The 15,264-nt window shown below is 47.3% G+C and overlaps 1 protein-coding gene across 2 annotated transcripts; it reads right to left on the bottom strand.

Annotated features, from left to right (window-relative positions):
- Positions 1–5,655: 5,655 nt before the first annotated feature.
- On the bottom strand, positions 5,656–14,271 carry MEN1 (menin 1). 2 transcript variants are annotated; one of them, XM_029285343.1, is made up of 9 exons: positions 13,823–14,271; positions 13,407–13,617; positions 12,231–12,359; positions 11,911–11,951; positions 10,433–10,520; positions 9,532–9,668; positions 8,710–8,848; positions 8,037–8,207; positions 5,656–6,087 (listed from the first exon to the last, which is right to left on the bottom strand). In XM_029285343.1, the coding sequence occupies exons 1-9, from the start codon at positions 14,269–14,271 to the stop codon at positions 5,656–5,658; spliced, it is 1,797 nt and encodes a 598-aa protein (XP_029141176.1). The 2 variants fall into 2 exon arrangements, with proteins under 2 accessions (XP_029141176.1, XP_015677856.1); XM_015822370.1 differs by having other exon boundaries at positions 13,407–13,615; positions 13,836–14,271.
- Between the last annotated feature and the right edge of the window lie 993 nt (positions 14,272–15,264).

Below are 15,264 nucleotides of genomic sequence, written 5' to 3'. Positions count from 1 at the left end.
TTCCCCAAAGGAATAATGGAGAAAAGCTTAAAAGGAAAAAACTTCTCTCTTTTTCCCCAGCCAGAAACTCAGCAGGATTACCTGTAGAAATGCAGATTTGATAACCCCATTCAGGAAGACTGAGGCCCCATTCATGAGCAAATACTCCCTGCAGAAGCTGGTTCAAGACAGGATCTTCCAAAATCCCTTGAAGCAAGATTTGTTAGCTAACAACAGCAGAATGATAGGATTAGAACCAGCAAAATCCAACACAGGACATAGCCATCAGCCCCAGCCCCAGAGAAACAGGATATGACCTTTAGGACATAATAGGATTAACCCACCACCATCAGAATACCAAAAGGACATGCTCAAAAGCTCAGGTCAAAGTTCATGCCACAGGAACAGGAACAACTCCAACCACAAAAGCCCAAGGAGGTTTAAAAACCCACCACTCCCAGCTCCGTGTGGTCGGCTGCCCGAGAGCCACATGTTGTGGTTCTGCTCTTCAATAAACAAGAACCGTCTTTCTAAAGCCGTCTCCATTTTGTTTATTCCCAGCTTGGACTGGACCCTGATGAAGATGTTTCTTTCAACACAACCTTCCAAAATCAATGGGGAAACCTGGATTTGCTTAACGATGCTGTAATTCACTTAACCGCAGTGATTTGGTTAACAACCGTAGCACTAACGGTCGTAAAACCATACACAACTCCGTTAACAACTGCTTTGCTTAATAGGGAAAATTGTGGTCGTAACTCAAGGGCTACCTGTACTGGGATATGGGGGCATTGATAAGATCTGAGACATCTCTTAAACGGAGAGACTTTGTTGAATTTTCTCTCTAATATCACCACCCCAATCCATTCAGTTCACTGCTGAGGTGACAAAATCGTATTTCATACCGAAACTGTTTCTGTTGCGTGCACATCCTGTTTGTTCTTCGCGTCAACCCTGTATTTGGACACGTGCAGAGGCTGCTAAGCTAGTTGTCAATCTGGATTTTTTTTAAAAAAAAATCTGGCCGGCTTCATGTTAAGGACTTCCCAGTTTTGCAAATCAAAATAGAACTTGTTCTGCAGAGCAGATTTTAGAACAGCATTAACCGGAACAGAAATATTTCACTTTCGCCTATGCATGAATTGCATGGCTGGCTAATTTATCACCGCTGCTGTTTGTTTTGCAAGCATTTTCTGCTGCATCTCAGCCTGCCATCCAGATAGGATGAAATAAAGAGGATGACTAATACAAAAAAAACCAAAACAAAAACAAGGATCCTAGTTAGGAGCAGCCCCCCCCATTACAGAAGCAGTGGCTCTAGCCATTTATTTTATTACCATTAAATTAGCATCAACTCCCAGCAAGCCCTGGAGGAGGAGAATGGTGCTAAGTTTATGTCAGCCAAAAATCCAGAGCCTTTTTTTGTGTTGTTGTTTTTTGGACAAATATATATTTACTTAAGGCTTTTGTGAGCTGCAGTGATTTTCACCAGATGCGGCGGACTCCTGGTTTTTGGTCCAGCAGGATTTGAACTCTCAGAAGCCGTTTGGGATTCAGAACACCTCAAAATCCACTCTCAAAATGATTCAGGCCTAAGCCCCTGCTGGGTTCACAGATCCTGACCGCATGCAAATTTTTAGAGCAATGATTCTCAAATCTGTGGTCCAGGGGCCATGATGTTGTCACGAGGGGGGAGGGCTGCGAAGGATCGAAGAAATGTTGATTTAAATCTTGAAATAAGTCTTGGGGGTCTGTGGCCACAAGAGGTATTTAAAGGGGGTCCGTGGTTAAGAAAAGACTGAGAACCATTGCTTTAGAGCAGGGGTCTTCAAACTTGGCCCTTTTATGACTTGTGGATTGCAACTCCCACAATTCCTCAGCCAGGCACGCTGGCTGAGGAATTCTGGGAGTTGGTCCACAAGTCAAGGGGCCATAGTTCCCCCATGCTGGCTGAAGAATTCTGGGAGTTGAAGTCCACAAGTCATAAAAGGGCCAAGTTTGAAGACCCCTGCTTTAGAGTATAATTGGGTGGGGTTTGGCCTATTAATGGATCCCTAATCTAACCATGCTACATGAAGCCGCACATCATGCTCAGTCTGGTTCTTTCCTTGGCTATCATAAGACTATTTTATCACTTTAATCTAGCTTGAGATTAAGCAGACAGCTATTCTTCAATTTAACAACCATATCATTATAAATACACGTCAGTTGCCAAGCGCCTGAATTTTGATCACGTGATCTCAGCAGGGATGGATGCTGGGATGGCCATAATGCGAGGACCACTTTTTCAGCCCCATCGTAACTTCAAATGATGGTTGAAATGAATGACTGCATTGCCTCACCTTAAGTATTTTTCTCTTGGTACCTTGCGTGTTTTACATTATACTTTCCTGTCATATGTTTCTCTATTTGTTTTAATTGCACTAGCACAGAAATATGTTTAACAAATAATTTCAAACAAACAGGGCTGTGGGGGGAAAAAATAGCAATACAGGTAATCCTCAATTTACAACTCAAAATTCCTAATCGCTAAGCAAGACAGGCGCTAAGCGAATTTTGTCCCAGTTTCTTGCCACAGTTGTTAAGGGAATCATTGCAGTTGTTAAGTTAGGAACACGGTTGCTAAGTCAATCTGCCTTCCCCAGTGACTTTGCTTGTCAGACGTTTCCAAAAGGGGATCGTGCGATCGTAGGACACTGCAACCGTCATAAATATGAATCAGTTGCCAAGCGTCTCAATTTTGATCACGTGATCCTGGGATGCTGAAACCATGGTAAGTGTGAAAAGAGTCATAAGTCACTTTTTTTCAGTGTCGTAACTTTGGACGGACACTAAACGAATGGTTGTAAACTAATTCAAACGCTGCATTAACAGAGGGATTGAATCAAGATCACCTGAAGTGTTAAATAGCACTTTACAAGGCCTTGGTAAGGCCACACTCGGAATACTGCATCCAGTTTTGGTCACGATGTAAAAAAGATGCTGAGACTCTAGAAAGAGTACAGAGAAGAGCAACAAAGATGATCAGGGGACTGGAGGCTAAAGCATATAAGGAACGGTTGCTGGAATTGGGTATGTCTAGTTTAATGAAGAGAAGGACGAGGGGGGACAGGATAGCCGTGTTCCAGTATCTCAGGGGCTGCCCCAAAGCAGAGGGAGTCAAGCTATTCTCCAAAGCGCCTGAAGGCAGGACAAGAAGCAACGGATGTAAAACTAACCAAGAGAGAAGCAACCTAGAACTAAGGAGAAACTTCCTGACCGTTAGAACAATTAACCAGTGGAACAACCTGCCTCCAGAAGCAGTGAATGCTCCAACCCTGGAAGGTTTTAAGAAGAGACTGGACAGCCATTTGTCCGAAATGGTACAGGATTTCCTGCCTGAGCAGAGGGTTGGACTAAATGACCTCCAAGGTCCCTTCCAACTTTATTATTGTTGTTGTTGTTGTTGTTATCCCGGTGCTTAACAGAATACAAAGAAACTGAAGGTTAATTTAGTACTGCATACCCAAATCTCCCCCATGTAGAAAAGTAAAACAGTGAGGAAAATTTACATATTATAATTTCATAATTGACCCGTCGGGTGGCTGTAACCTCCATGATAAATTTAGGCCCCTTGTTCATTGATTTGCACCTTAAAATGTTTTTTTTTTCTCTGTCTTGTCTGTACTGAATTCTTCCTTTAAATTTTTTTGCAGAAATGAAGCCGGTTTTGCAAATATTGCTACGAAGGCTGGAAAATGACCCGATTTCTATTTTCATCCTACCCAGACTATGATGTTGATTTGTGCAACGGGGAATAAAAACGTTGTCCACTCACCCCTGTTCCCTCCCCCAGAACTGTCTGCTGACATCAGCCCCAAAAATCTGAACAGGGAGAGGCCGCGAGGCTGGATGTCAAACGGGGAATCGTTTTCAAAACCAAACCTAGTTAGTTTGCTTCTTAAAAGGAGTAATGCCGTAGAGTTAACGGATGAATATTTTAAATGGTGCTGGACTCGGCTATTTTCAGAGGTTTCATAAAGGTTTGTGACAGCGTCAGCGATCTTTCAATCGTCCAGAGATGCATTTAATGGCCTTTGCATCGACAAAGCCACGGGAATAAGGTTGTATAACTCGCGTACTGTATGTCTTATTTTAATTAGGTTTATCTTTTTAAGTGGGAGAAGGGAAGCTTTGAATGTTTAAATGGTTTTTCAGGTTCAGCTCCCCCTTTTGAAATGGAAGAGGGGGGGGATATAATTTGGTGGCACAGTAACTGGGGGGGCTCCAGACTGCCACATCTTGTCTTCATAAAAGGACACGGCAAAGCTAAGAGATTTAATTTTCCGAGACAGAAATAAAAAGAAACTCCTTTACTCAAGAAATGGGGGCCAAGGGCTGCCTGGGGCAGGAAGAGAAATCCTGGGATTTTTGACATGTTTCATTGCTGACAAGCCACAAGTAGGAACTTGAATCTCCCTTCAAAGGAACCAAGGTTATAGCAGTCCTTGAGTTACGACCACAGCTGAGCCAATTTTTTTCCTTTGCTGAGCAAGACAGTTGTTAAGTGGGTTTTGCTCCATTTTACAGCCTTTCTTGCCACAGCTGTTAAGTGAATCCGGCTTCCCCAGTGACTGCTGATCAGAAGGTCATAAAAGGGGACCACGTGACCCCAGGACATTGCAACTGTCGTAAATATGAGTCAGTCTGAATTTTCGTCATGGGATCATAAATGTGAAAAAACGATCACAAGCCACATTTTTCAGTGCTGTTGTAACTTTGAACGGTCCACTAAATGAACTGTTGTAAATCGAGGACTGCCTGTACTTTGGATCCCTATTTCTGACCCAGAATCCAGGTCTGTTTTTCTGCTGGCTTTGATCCACTGTAAAAAGAAAAGCCAGCAGAGATTCAGAAGATCAAGGACCACAAGAGACATTTTCCTCTGTATAACAAAAGAGAACCTTAAAAATTTATTAATTCTGTCTCCGCAAACTTCTACAAAAATTTCTTATCCCCTATACTAGTGCAGACCGGCTCAGATCTTTTGGACATGATCTTTCTTTTATCATTTATAAAAGATAACCTTTGTGGGGTGATCACCCCAGGATTGGGGTTTTTTTTTTTAAAATAGTTAGCCATCACTCGGAAAGATTTTTTTCGCTGTTGTGTGCTTGCCGTTAGTTCCGTTTTGTTTATCCCTTTTCTGCAGCTGATCTTACACCAATAGCCTAGCCTGTTACGACATTAATGCCACACGTTTGTTTTTAAATTTAAAAAAATGCTATTTTCTGATATTCAGCTGTGTTAGGATCTTCAATCGTTCCGTTAAAAAAAAAGGTCATTGCAAACACGAAATTATCCCACCTCCCGCTTGCAAATATGAGACGAAAAGAGAAAGACGGGTAAAAAATGCCCAAGAAGTCTCTTTGCACACCGTGTGATGTCATTTAAAGTCTTCGGGGTTTTTTTTGTCCCTTCTCCACCACCTTCAGAGTGTTATGTTTTATCTCTGGCTCCCTTAAAATTAAGCTCTCCCTAGCAGGAGCTAAATCCACCTTGAAAAGCTCAATTTCCAAGCAAGGTTTGAGACTCAGCCCTCGGGCCTTCTCAAAACGTTGGCCGAGGGGAAAATTGGAAGAAGAGAAGAAACGGAGCAAACATTTGCCAAGAAATCGGAAAGTTTCTCGTCCGGAATCAAAGAGACTTCCGGGGCCGTTTGAGAAAGGACAGGGCGTATGTTCGGGGCGCAGAAATCTTCTGCTTTTTCAGCTGGACCTGTGACTGGGCCGTGAGCTGCAGCTTGATGGCGCTCGAGTTGATCTTGGCGGCCACCAGGAGTTCCTTCATCCCTTTCATTTTCTCGCTTTGAAAGGTGAGGACGGGGCCTTCGGGGCGGGGGCTGGAGCCGCTGCTGAGACCCTCCTCCTTCTCCGGAAGCGGCCGGTCGGATCGCTGGGTGGCGCTCGGGCGTCGACGTTCTGTGGCCTTCTTGGCCAGGGGTGGCTCTTCCGGCTTGGATTCTCGCCGGGGACCCCGACGCCGGCCTTCCCGGGGATCCTCGCTGCCTTGGTCGTCGTCGTCGTTCGCATCCAGGTCCCGGCTGACCAGGGTCACCTTCTGCCGCACCTGGAAGAACAAGAGAGGTCCTGGCAACGGTCTGGGGAGCTGTGTGTGTCAACGTTGGCACTTTTAAGAGGTGTGGACTTCAACTCCCAGAATTCCCCAACCAGCATGCTTTAAGACCCTCAGGGCGTGGATCTCTATGGTGCCACAGCCTGTTTGAATCTGGCCCGTGGGAGATAGGCAAGCGCGCACACGTGAAGCTCCACTTGTGCGAGTGAAGCTCACATTTGCGTGGGAAGTGTCGCACGTGAGCGCCTCGGCTTGTGCGAGCTTTGCGCCTGCCACTTGCACGAGTGGATCTTTGCGCAAAAGTGCAAGCACCCTCTGCTCACGTGCAAGGCTCCATTCGTGAGAGTGGATGGCACGCGTGCCCACCGCTTACACAAATGGAACGGTGCGTGCGTGCGTGCGTGCCTGCCACTCACTCCCTCCCTGTGCCAGGCCGGGCCGCCAAGCTGGAAAGGTTGGGGACCGCTGCTTTAAGAGGCCGGGAGTTGGACTCCCAGAATTCCTCAGTCAGCATGCTGCTTGTGGAATTCTGGGAACTGAAGTCCACCTCTCTTAAAGCTGCCAGGGTTGCAAAACGCTGATCCAGCCCATGCAAAAACATCTCCCACGCCATGCATTCTTCAAATTCCTAGATTAATTTATTCATTGGTAAGTGCATCCTGTTTTTCAAATGCAAAATCAGCCTTGTTATTTCAGCTCGTGCGTAACCCTCTGCAAGTTGTATTTTACGTTGTGCAATTGCTTGGAAGACGTTGGGATAGTTAGTATTACCCCATCTCCCCGGGGTTCAAAATCTCCAGGGATGCTGACTGCAGTTGTGGGAATAGAGAGAGAAAGAGGCGGAGAAACGGAGAGAAACTACTACAGGTAGTCTTCAACTTACAAGCATTCTTATAGTGACCATTCAAAGTTACAACGGCACTGCTGGCTGGGGAATTCTGGGAGTTGTAGTTCAGACATCTTAAAGCAGTGGTTCTCAACCTGTGGGTCGGGACCCCGTTTGGGGTCGATCGACCATTTCATGGGGGTCGCCAAGCAAGGCTGTCCGCCATTTTTTTGTCCGCCATTTTTTTTGTCCGCCATTTTCCCCCCTTTTCCGTCGGGTGCCTTACCTCCCTTGGGCTGGGCCAGCTGGTGGTCGGCCTGCTTCGTCTCTGCCGCTTGCCAGATACGCCTCGGCCGGCGCAGGGGGCGGAACCACGCATGCGCAGCGCTCCCGGGCAGGGAAAGTCCTCGACTTAAGACCGGTTGGGTAGTCCTCGACTTACGACCGGTTTAGTCCTTGACTTACGACCGGTTTAGTCCTCGACTTACGACCGGTTGGGGTCGCGGCATTAAAAAGGTTGAGAACCACTGTCTTAAAGCATGCTGGCTGGGGAATTCTGGGAGTTGAAGTCCAGTCACCTTAAAGCATGCTGGCTGGGGAATTCTGGGAATTGTAGTTCAGACATCTTAAAGCATGCTGGCGGGGGAATTCTGGGAGTTGAAGTCCAGTCACCTTAAAGCATGCTGGCTGGGGAATTCTGGGAATTGTAGTTCAGACATCTTAAAGCATGCTGGCGGGGGAATTCTGGGAGTTGAAGTCCAGTCACCTTAAAGCATGCTGGCTGGGGAATTCTGGGAATTGTAGTTCAGACATCTTAAAGCATGGAGGCTGGGGAATTCTGGGAGTTGAAGTCCACCCATCTTAAAAGTTCCCAAGGGTGGAAACACTACTCTACAGTTTTCCTCAGCTAAATGCAGGACAACCATCCTACCCTGGGAGAATACAACAGTTCCAATCCCAGTGCCCCCCCCCCGAGACCACCACAAAGCCCTCTTGCACCTACAACTCGTTTCTTAAAACGACTTTTTTCTAGACCACATTTCCCTCCGCCCCAAAAACTTCCACCTCTGCCAACTCTGTATCCCCAGCCCTCTCTGTGCCAAGGCCGACATCTCACCGTCCCATCAAAGCGGCTCAAGGACTGGACCAGGAAGGTGGCCCACCCCACGTGGAGGACCGGCGTGGGGCTGCCCTCTTCCCATTTGCAGATGCCGTCGTAGAAGCGCAGAAGGTGGGCAAAGCACTCGGGGTCCTGCAACGCCGATCCGCCCGTTTGAGACGGCGAAGCCTAAAGAAAAGGCAGGAAAGGAAGTCAGACTCTTCGGTGGTGGGATTATACTGGCAAAGACTGCTGTCAAAGCAAAAATATCCGAGGTTAGCAGCGTTGACACCTCGTTTAAACGATGGTTCAAAGTTATGACAGCACTGAAAACAGCGACGTACGTCCCTGCCCCAGTCCCAGGGTCAAGGATTGCAATCTGGACACTTGGCCACCGGTCTGCATTGATGACAGTTGCAGTGTCCTGGCGTGATCACAATTTGCAATCTTCCCAGCGGGGTCTCTGACAAAGTCCTCGGGAAGCCGGATTAACTTAAGAAACCATGTCACCAACTTAACCACCGCACTGATTCCCTTAACAACCGTGGCCAGAAGGTCCTAAGAAGGGGCCAAACTCCCGTGTCAACTGTCTCGCTTAGCAACGGAAAGGTTGGGCTCCGCAGGGGTCGAGGACTACCTGCCTTTATGGCAATTGTTGATTATGTAGCGTTATTGTGATTGCGTCACTGACCTCTCCTTTCTCCCCGGCTCCCTTCTCTTCGGCGGAATCCGCCAGGCTGGCCACCTCTTTGAGCAAATTGGGAATAATGTCGTTGGCCACGTCAAAGAATTCCTTATAAATCTCTTCGTCTTCTCGGCAGTAGTTGTAACTGCAGAGAGGAAGAGGGGGGGAAAAAAACACACAGAGAAAACACTATTAAAAGTCCTGTTAAGTCTTCCTTAAAAACAAAGGAGGACTAGCCCAAACTATAGGAGAGGCTGGTTGATCTTCCAAGACAGGGAAGATGTCTTGGAAGAAGATCAAAACTTGGGCCACTTTTAAGACTTGTGGACTTCAACTCCCAGAATTCCCCAGCCAGCATGATTAGTAGAATATATATGTGAACTAGAGTAAGAATGTATCTTTTGAAATAATATGACGGTTGCAATGCCCCTGGATCACGTGATTCCCTTTTACGACCTTCTGACAAGCAAAGTCAACGGGGGAATGCCCGTTTCACTTAACGACCGTCTTAACTAATTTAACAACTGCCAACCATTCGCTTAACAAATGCGGCAAGAAAGATGGTAAAACGGGGCCAAGCCCACTTAACAAATGTCTCACTTAGCGACATAAATTTTGGGCTCAATTGTGGTCGTTAAGTCAAGGACGACCTGCGATGATTCCCATTTGGATAGACCTCCCACAACAGAACTCTTTCTGGCTATGCCTGTTCTGAGTTTGCCTTTATTGGAAAAAGTAAAGCTGTTTTTTTTTTTCTCTTAATTTTCTCAATTAATTTCCTTCATTCCCTTCTCTCGGTGGGAAAAAAGGACTTTAAAAGGAACTTACTCCTGGATCACAGTGGCCGAGTCAGCCCACGCCTCTAGCGCGTCCTTGACATTTTTGTTGCGGCAGTGATAGCTGGCCAAGTAGATGTAGGGATAAATGTGCTCGTTGTGATAATACTGCTTGGCTGAGCTGATCCCCTAGCAGGAGACAAGGGGGGGGATTAAAAGGGGGGCAAAATCAGAGGTGGCTAAATCGACTGTTTTGATAAAAGATGATGATGATGATAACAATAACAATAACAATAACAATAATAATAATAATTAAAAAAAAAATTCGCCATTAGTCAGTTTCAAAAGGCAGCCTTACTAGGAACCACTTCCATCCTGCGACGAGATCTGTAATACCATCAAACATCCACATCTGCCTATCCCAGGTCCTGGGTAAGGACTCGACAGGTAGACAAAAATGCCAAATCCAGTCTGAACATCTGGCTGACTGTGCGATAATCATCAATAATAATAATAATAATAATAATAATTGGAGGGGACCTTGGAAGTCATCTAGTCCAACCCTGTTCAGGTAGGAAACCCAATGCCATTTCAGACAAGTGGCTGTCCAGTCACTTCTTAAAAACTTCCAGTGTTGGAGCATTTACAGCTTCTGGAGGCAGGTTGTTCCACTGGTTAATTGTCCTCACTGTCAGGAAGTTTCTCCTTAGTTCTAGGTTGCTTCTCTCCTTGATTAGTTTCCATCCGTTGCTTCTTGTCCTGCCTTAAGGGGCTTTGGAGAATAGCTTGACTCCCTCTTCTTTGGGGCAGCCCCTGAGATACTGGAAGACTGCTATCATGTCCCCCCTCGTCCTTCTCTTTGTTAAACTAGACCTACCCAATTCCAGCAACCGTTCCGTATATGTTTTAGCCTCCAGTCCCCTAATCATCTTTGTTGCTTTTTTGTTATTTACCTGGTGGTAAATGAAAAGGGGGTCAGGACGGCCCAGAGTGGGTTCCAGCTCCTCCAGGTCAGCCAGGTTCCCCAAAGCCATGGGATACCTACAAGGAGAAGGAGAATCCCTAGAGCAGATGCGAACCTCAAAGCAATTTCAGCCATCCCTGGCCAGCCTCGTCCCTGACCGTCTGGTTTTTAAAGATGGCACCCTCATCGCAAGCAGATCTCAAATCAACCGCCAGGAGATACAAGAGGGGGGATCAAGTTCACCTGTCCAACCAGCAGAGATGAAGGCACCCCAACTGCAGGGATGTGACGTGTTCTATCAGAATCAAGCTATGGGGACCTTGGTGCTCATGGAGCTTGGTGGTTTTCCTGCAGGCTTTAATTACTGAAGTAGATAAGATCATCAGTGCCAGAATGGAGTGGAGTTTGTTTCCCTTCTAGCACTGATGATGTACCCTAGTTGGATCATGAAATGTCTGCAAGAAAACAACCAAGTTCAGAGAGGAATAGAATAGAATAGAATAAGAATAAGAATAGAAATAGAATAGGAATGGAACGGAATAGAATTACAAAGGAATAGAATAGAATAGAATTACAATAAGAATACGAATAGAATAGAATAAGAATAGAATAAGAATTAGTAAGAGTAGGAATAGAATAGAAGTACAATAAGAATAGAATAGAAGTACAATAAGAATAGAATAGAATAGAATAGAATAGAATAGAATAGAATAGAATAAGAATAAGAATAGAAATAGAATAGGAATGGAACGGAATAGAATTACAAAGGAATAGAATAGAATAGAATAGAATTACAATAAGAATACAATTAGAATAGAATAGAATAAGAATTAGAATAGAATAAGAATTAGTAAGAGTAGGAATAGAATAGAAGTACAATAAGAATAGAATAGAATAGAATAACTTTTTGTCACTTTAAATGTACGCTAATTGGCATACAGTAGCACAAAGGATCCCACAGTTTCACCCTTAGCTGCAGAAATTCTCTTCTCTTAGTATCAGGCAAACAATCAAGCAGAAAACTTTACCCCAATCAAGCAGAACCCCTCAACCACCACTCCAGGCAAACTATTGTATATAAACAGAGAGCAAACTCCCCTCCCTTCCAGCACTGATGATGTTACCTAGCTGGGTCACGAAACGTCTGCAGGAAAACCACCAAGCTCAGAGAGCCCCAAGGACCGCATAGTTATTTCTCCTCCTCCTCCTCCTCCTCCTCAAACTCCCCTCCCTTCTAGCACTGATGACGTTACCTAGTTGGGTCATAAAACGTCTGCCAGAAAACCACCAAGCTCAGAGAGCATCAAGGAGCCCAGCTATAAATGTTTCTCTTCCATCAAGTCTCACGCTAGTTAACAGAATAACGATGTTGGAAGGGACCCTGGAGGTCTTCTAGTCCAACCCCGTTTTGGTCGCTCACCCAGGCAAAATCAGGGCAGGCCCCTACACGAAGGGAGAACTACTTACCTCTCCAAATGCTGCATGTCGTAGAGGACCCATAATAGTTTCTGCAAAGGACAGAGAGATGAGAGGTGAGGGTCGGGGGGGGGCGCTTGGGATTTTGCCCCTCCCACAAAACCATCCCCTCTTTCCCCCCCCCCTTCCTCTCTCCGGGCCACCAACCTAGAAACGTTGGGAAACTCCGAATTAATTCTATTTTTAAGAAGTAGAAGTACTTATTTAAAAAAAAAAAAGTAGTTCTATTTTTACCTCAGCAGACTCCTGCAAACAGGACAGCGCACTCGTCGGTCACCTTTTTTTACAAGCTAGACCTGTGCTTTGCTCACCTGCTGGAGCTGCAACAGCTCCAGGCTGTCGGAGTGCAGGTCGATGGAGGGGTTGATGGCACAAACCATGAAAGCAACCTCCATCGGCCGGGTGCAACGCAGGTAGGAACCCTTCAGGTAGAGCCAACTCTGCAAAGAGAAGAGGAAGATTTGAAGCAGGAATCAGCGCTTGGTTGACTTGCAGAAGAATGATTGACACATCCAAGTCTCCTATGCCGATTTTCTCCCCAAATCAAAGTCTGGTGGTGAAGGCATCAGACTAGAAACCAGGAGACCGTGAGTTCTAGTCCTGCCTTAGGCATGAAAGCCTGCTGGGTGACATTGGGACAATCACCAGGAGACGGTGAATTCTAGTTCCACCAGAGACCTGAAAGACAGCTGGGTGACTTTGGGCCCATCACCAGGAGACGGTGAGTTCTAGTCCTGCCTTAGGCATGAAAGCCGGCTGGGCGACTTTGGGACAATCACCAGGAGATGGTGAGTTCTAGTCCTACCCTAGACATGAAAGCTGGCTAGATGACTTTGGGCCAATCACCAGGAGACGGTGAGTTCTAGTCCCACCTTAGCACTAGCTGGGTTACTCTGAGCCAGTCACTTACTCTCAGCCCAACCCATCTCACAGGGTTGTAGTGGAGAAATTAGGAGGAGGCCGGACTAGTAGGTATGCTTGCTGCCTTGAATGGTTTATAAAATAATGAAGGTGGGATTAAAAAAACTAATAAACTAAGGTAGCCAAGTAATCTTAGTCTCTAAAATGCCTTCAATACAATTCTGGAGAATAGAATTAGAATTAGAATTAGAATAGAATAGAATGAATAAGAATAGAATAGAAAATATGGAATGGAATAGAATAGGAGATAATGGGAATAGAATAAAATAGAATAATAGAATAGAATAAAATGAATAAGAATAGAATAGAATAGGAGATAATGGGAATAGAATAGAATAGAAAACAGAAAGAGAACAGAATAGAATAACAGATAATAGAATAGAATAACTGTCACTTTAAATGTACATTAATACACTAAAATGAGATTCCGCTGCATACAGCTCTCAAAGGGTAACCACCTCCAATATATACAATATAATAAGGACAGAAAGAAATCCTGGCATGGACTTTTCAGTGAGCAATGCAAGCAATGCTCCAACCCAAAAGAGCAGCCCTTTTTTCGTTACCCGTTCCGCTACGCCCGAGTTGACCGTCTGCCCACGCCGGTCCTCGTTGCCTTTCCCGTGCCACGTGACCTCGGCCGTCTGCTCCCCGTCCTTGCCGAACACGACCCACGCGTGGTCCTCCGAGAGGGCCAGGTGCACGTCATAGAGCCCCAGCGCCTGGCACGCTCCGACCACCGCAAAGGCCACCCCAGAGCTGTCTAACTTGGTCCCTGAGCCGGAGGAAAATTAAACCAACATTAGACAGACATTCGAGCAAACCTTTTCTTCGATTTATACCCCACTGCTCTCTGCATAAACCAGGGGTCTTCAAACGTGGCAACTTCAACTCCCAGTCATAAAGCGGGGACGACCTGTGGAAGGTCTTCTCCTTCTCCTTAGGTCTCCCCCTGCCCCGTACCCCCCCCCGCCGTGCCAGTACGGAGCCCCCACCTGTGATGAAGCTGAAGAGCGACTGGATGTGGGCTCGGTCCTTGAAGTAAGAACGGCTCAGGCTGTTCCAGATGACGTCCGAGACTTTCTTGACCAGTTCCCGGGAGGAGTAACCCTCCGGCCGGGGGTACAGCGAGAGATCTACGGCGCCTCGGATCTGGGCGGTGAAGCGGGCGTGCAGGGCGCCCACGATGCTCAAGTCCGCCACGGGGAAGTAGGTCAGGCTTTCGGGACCCTGGGCCGGCTCGAAGCTGATGCCCGGCACGTTGGTGGGGAGGACCCGGTTGACGGCCAGGAAGTGCTCCACGAAGCCCAGCACCAACGAGAGGAGCACCAGGTCCGGATGCTCCCGGTGAAGCTCCAGCGCAAAGAGGCGCACCACGTCGGAGACGGAGCGCAAGGGGAACAAGGCCTTCTGGGCACTTTTCAGACCCATGGCCAGCGCAGGGCTGCAAGGCGAGAAGAGAAGATAGGCTCTGAAGGCAGGGAGGGCAAGAGAAGGCCCCATCGTCCACAGCAGGGACACATGGGCTCCCTTGGAAAGCTCAGTGTTGCTCTCTAGGCAACTTTAAGAGGGGAGGACTTCAACCCCCAGAATTCCCCAGCTCGCATGCTTTCAGAGGGGTGGACTTCAACTCTCCCCAGATTGCTGAGGAATGCTGGAGTCCAAGTCCACCCATCTCAAAGCATGCTGGCTAGGGAATTCTGGGAGCTGGAGGGACTGCTGGCCATGGAATTCTGGGATATGAAGTTCATCAATCGTAAAGGATGCTGACTGGGGAATTCTGGGATATGAAGTCCACCTCTCTTAAAGCATGCTGGCTGGGGAATTCTGGGAGTTGAAGTCCACCCCTCTTCAAGCATCCTGGCTGGGGGATTCTGGGAGCCGAAGCTCATGAATCTTCAAAAACATGCTGACCAAGAAATTCTAGGTAAGATATGAAGTCCACCCATCTTAAAGCACGGCTGGCTGGGGAATTCTGGGAGTTGAAGTCCACCCCTCTTAAAGCACGGCTGGCTGGGGAATTCTGGGACATGGGAGTCCAATTGCAACGTCGGAACATCCTGCTTTAGGACCAGCCAGCCCAGCTTGTCCCCGGAGCTGGCCCCATGCGAGGCAAAATCCTCTCCCGGGAACTGCGACTCCTCTCCAGCGCTGCAGGGGATCCGGAGGACCCCCCCCCCCCCAAATCCCGTTAGGGACAAAAGGACCCTCCCCACCGGCTTTGCAAGCGGCTGGAGGGCGCTGGGAAGGCAACGCTCCTTGCAGCCCCGTCCCCAGCCCGGCCGCTTCGCCGAGGGTCTCCCCCCTTGCTGCAAACGGGGACGGGGGGGGGGTCCGCGCCCCCTCGCAACGCCCCCCTCGCGCGCCTCTCACCTCTCCTGCTCGGCAATTCAAACGCGCGGCTGCAAAGCCATCCTGCCTGCG

This window comes from Protobothrops mucrosquamatus, unplaced genomic scaffold (assembly GCF_001527695.2).
Source record: "Protobothrops mucrosquamatus isolate PMUCROS unplaced genomic scaffold, P.Mucros_1.0 scaffold1540, whole genome shotgun sequence".
Classification (NCBI taxonomy): Eukaryota; Metazoa; Chordata; class Lepidosauria; order Squamata; family Viperidae; genus Protobothrops; species Protobothrops mucrosquamatus.
Note: the sequence above shows the minus strand (reverse complement) of the source record. Positions and strands in the feature narration are given on the sequence as shown.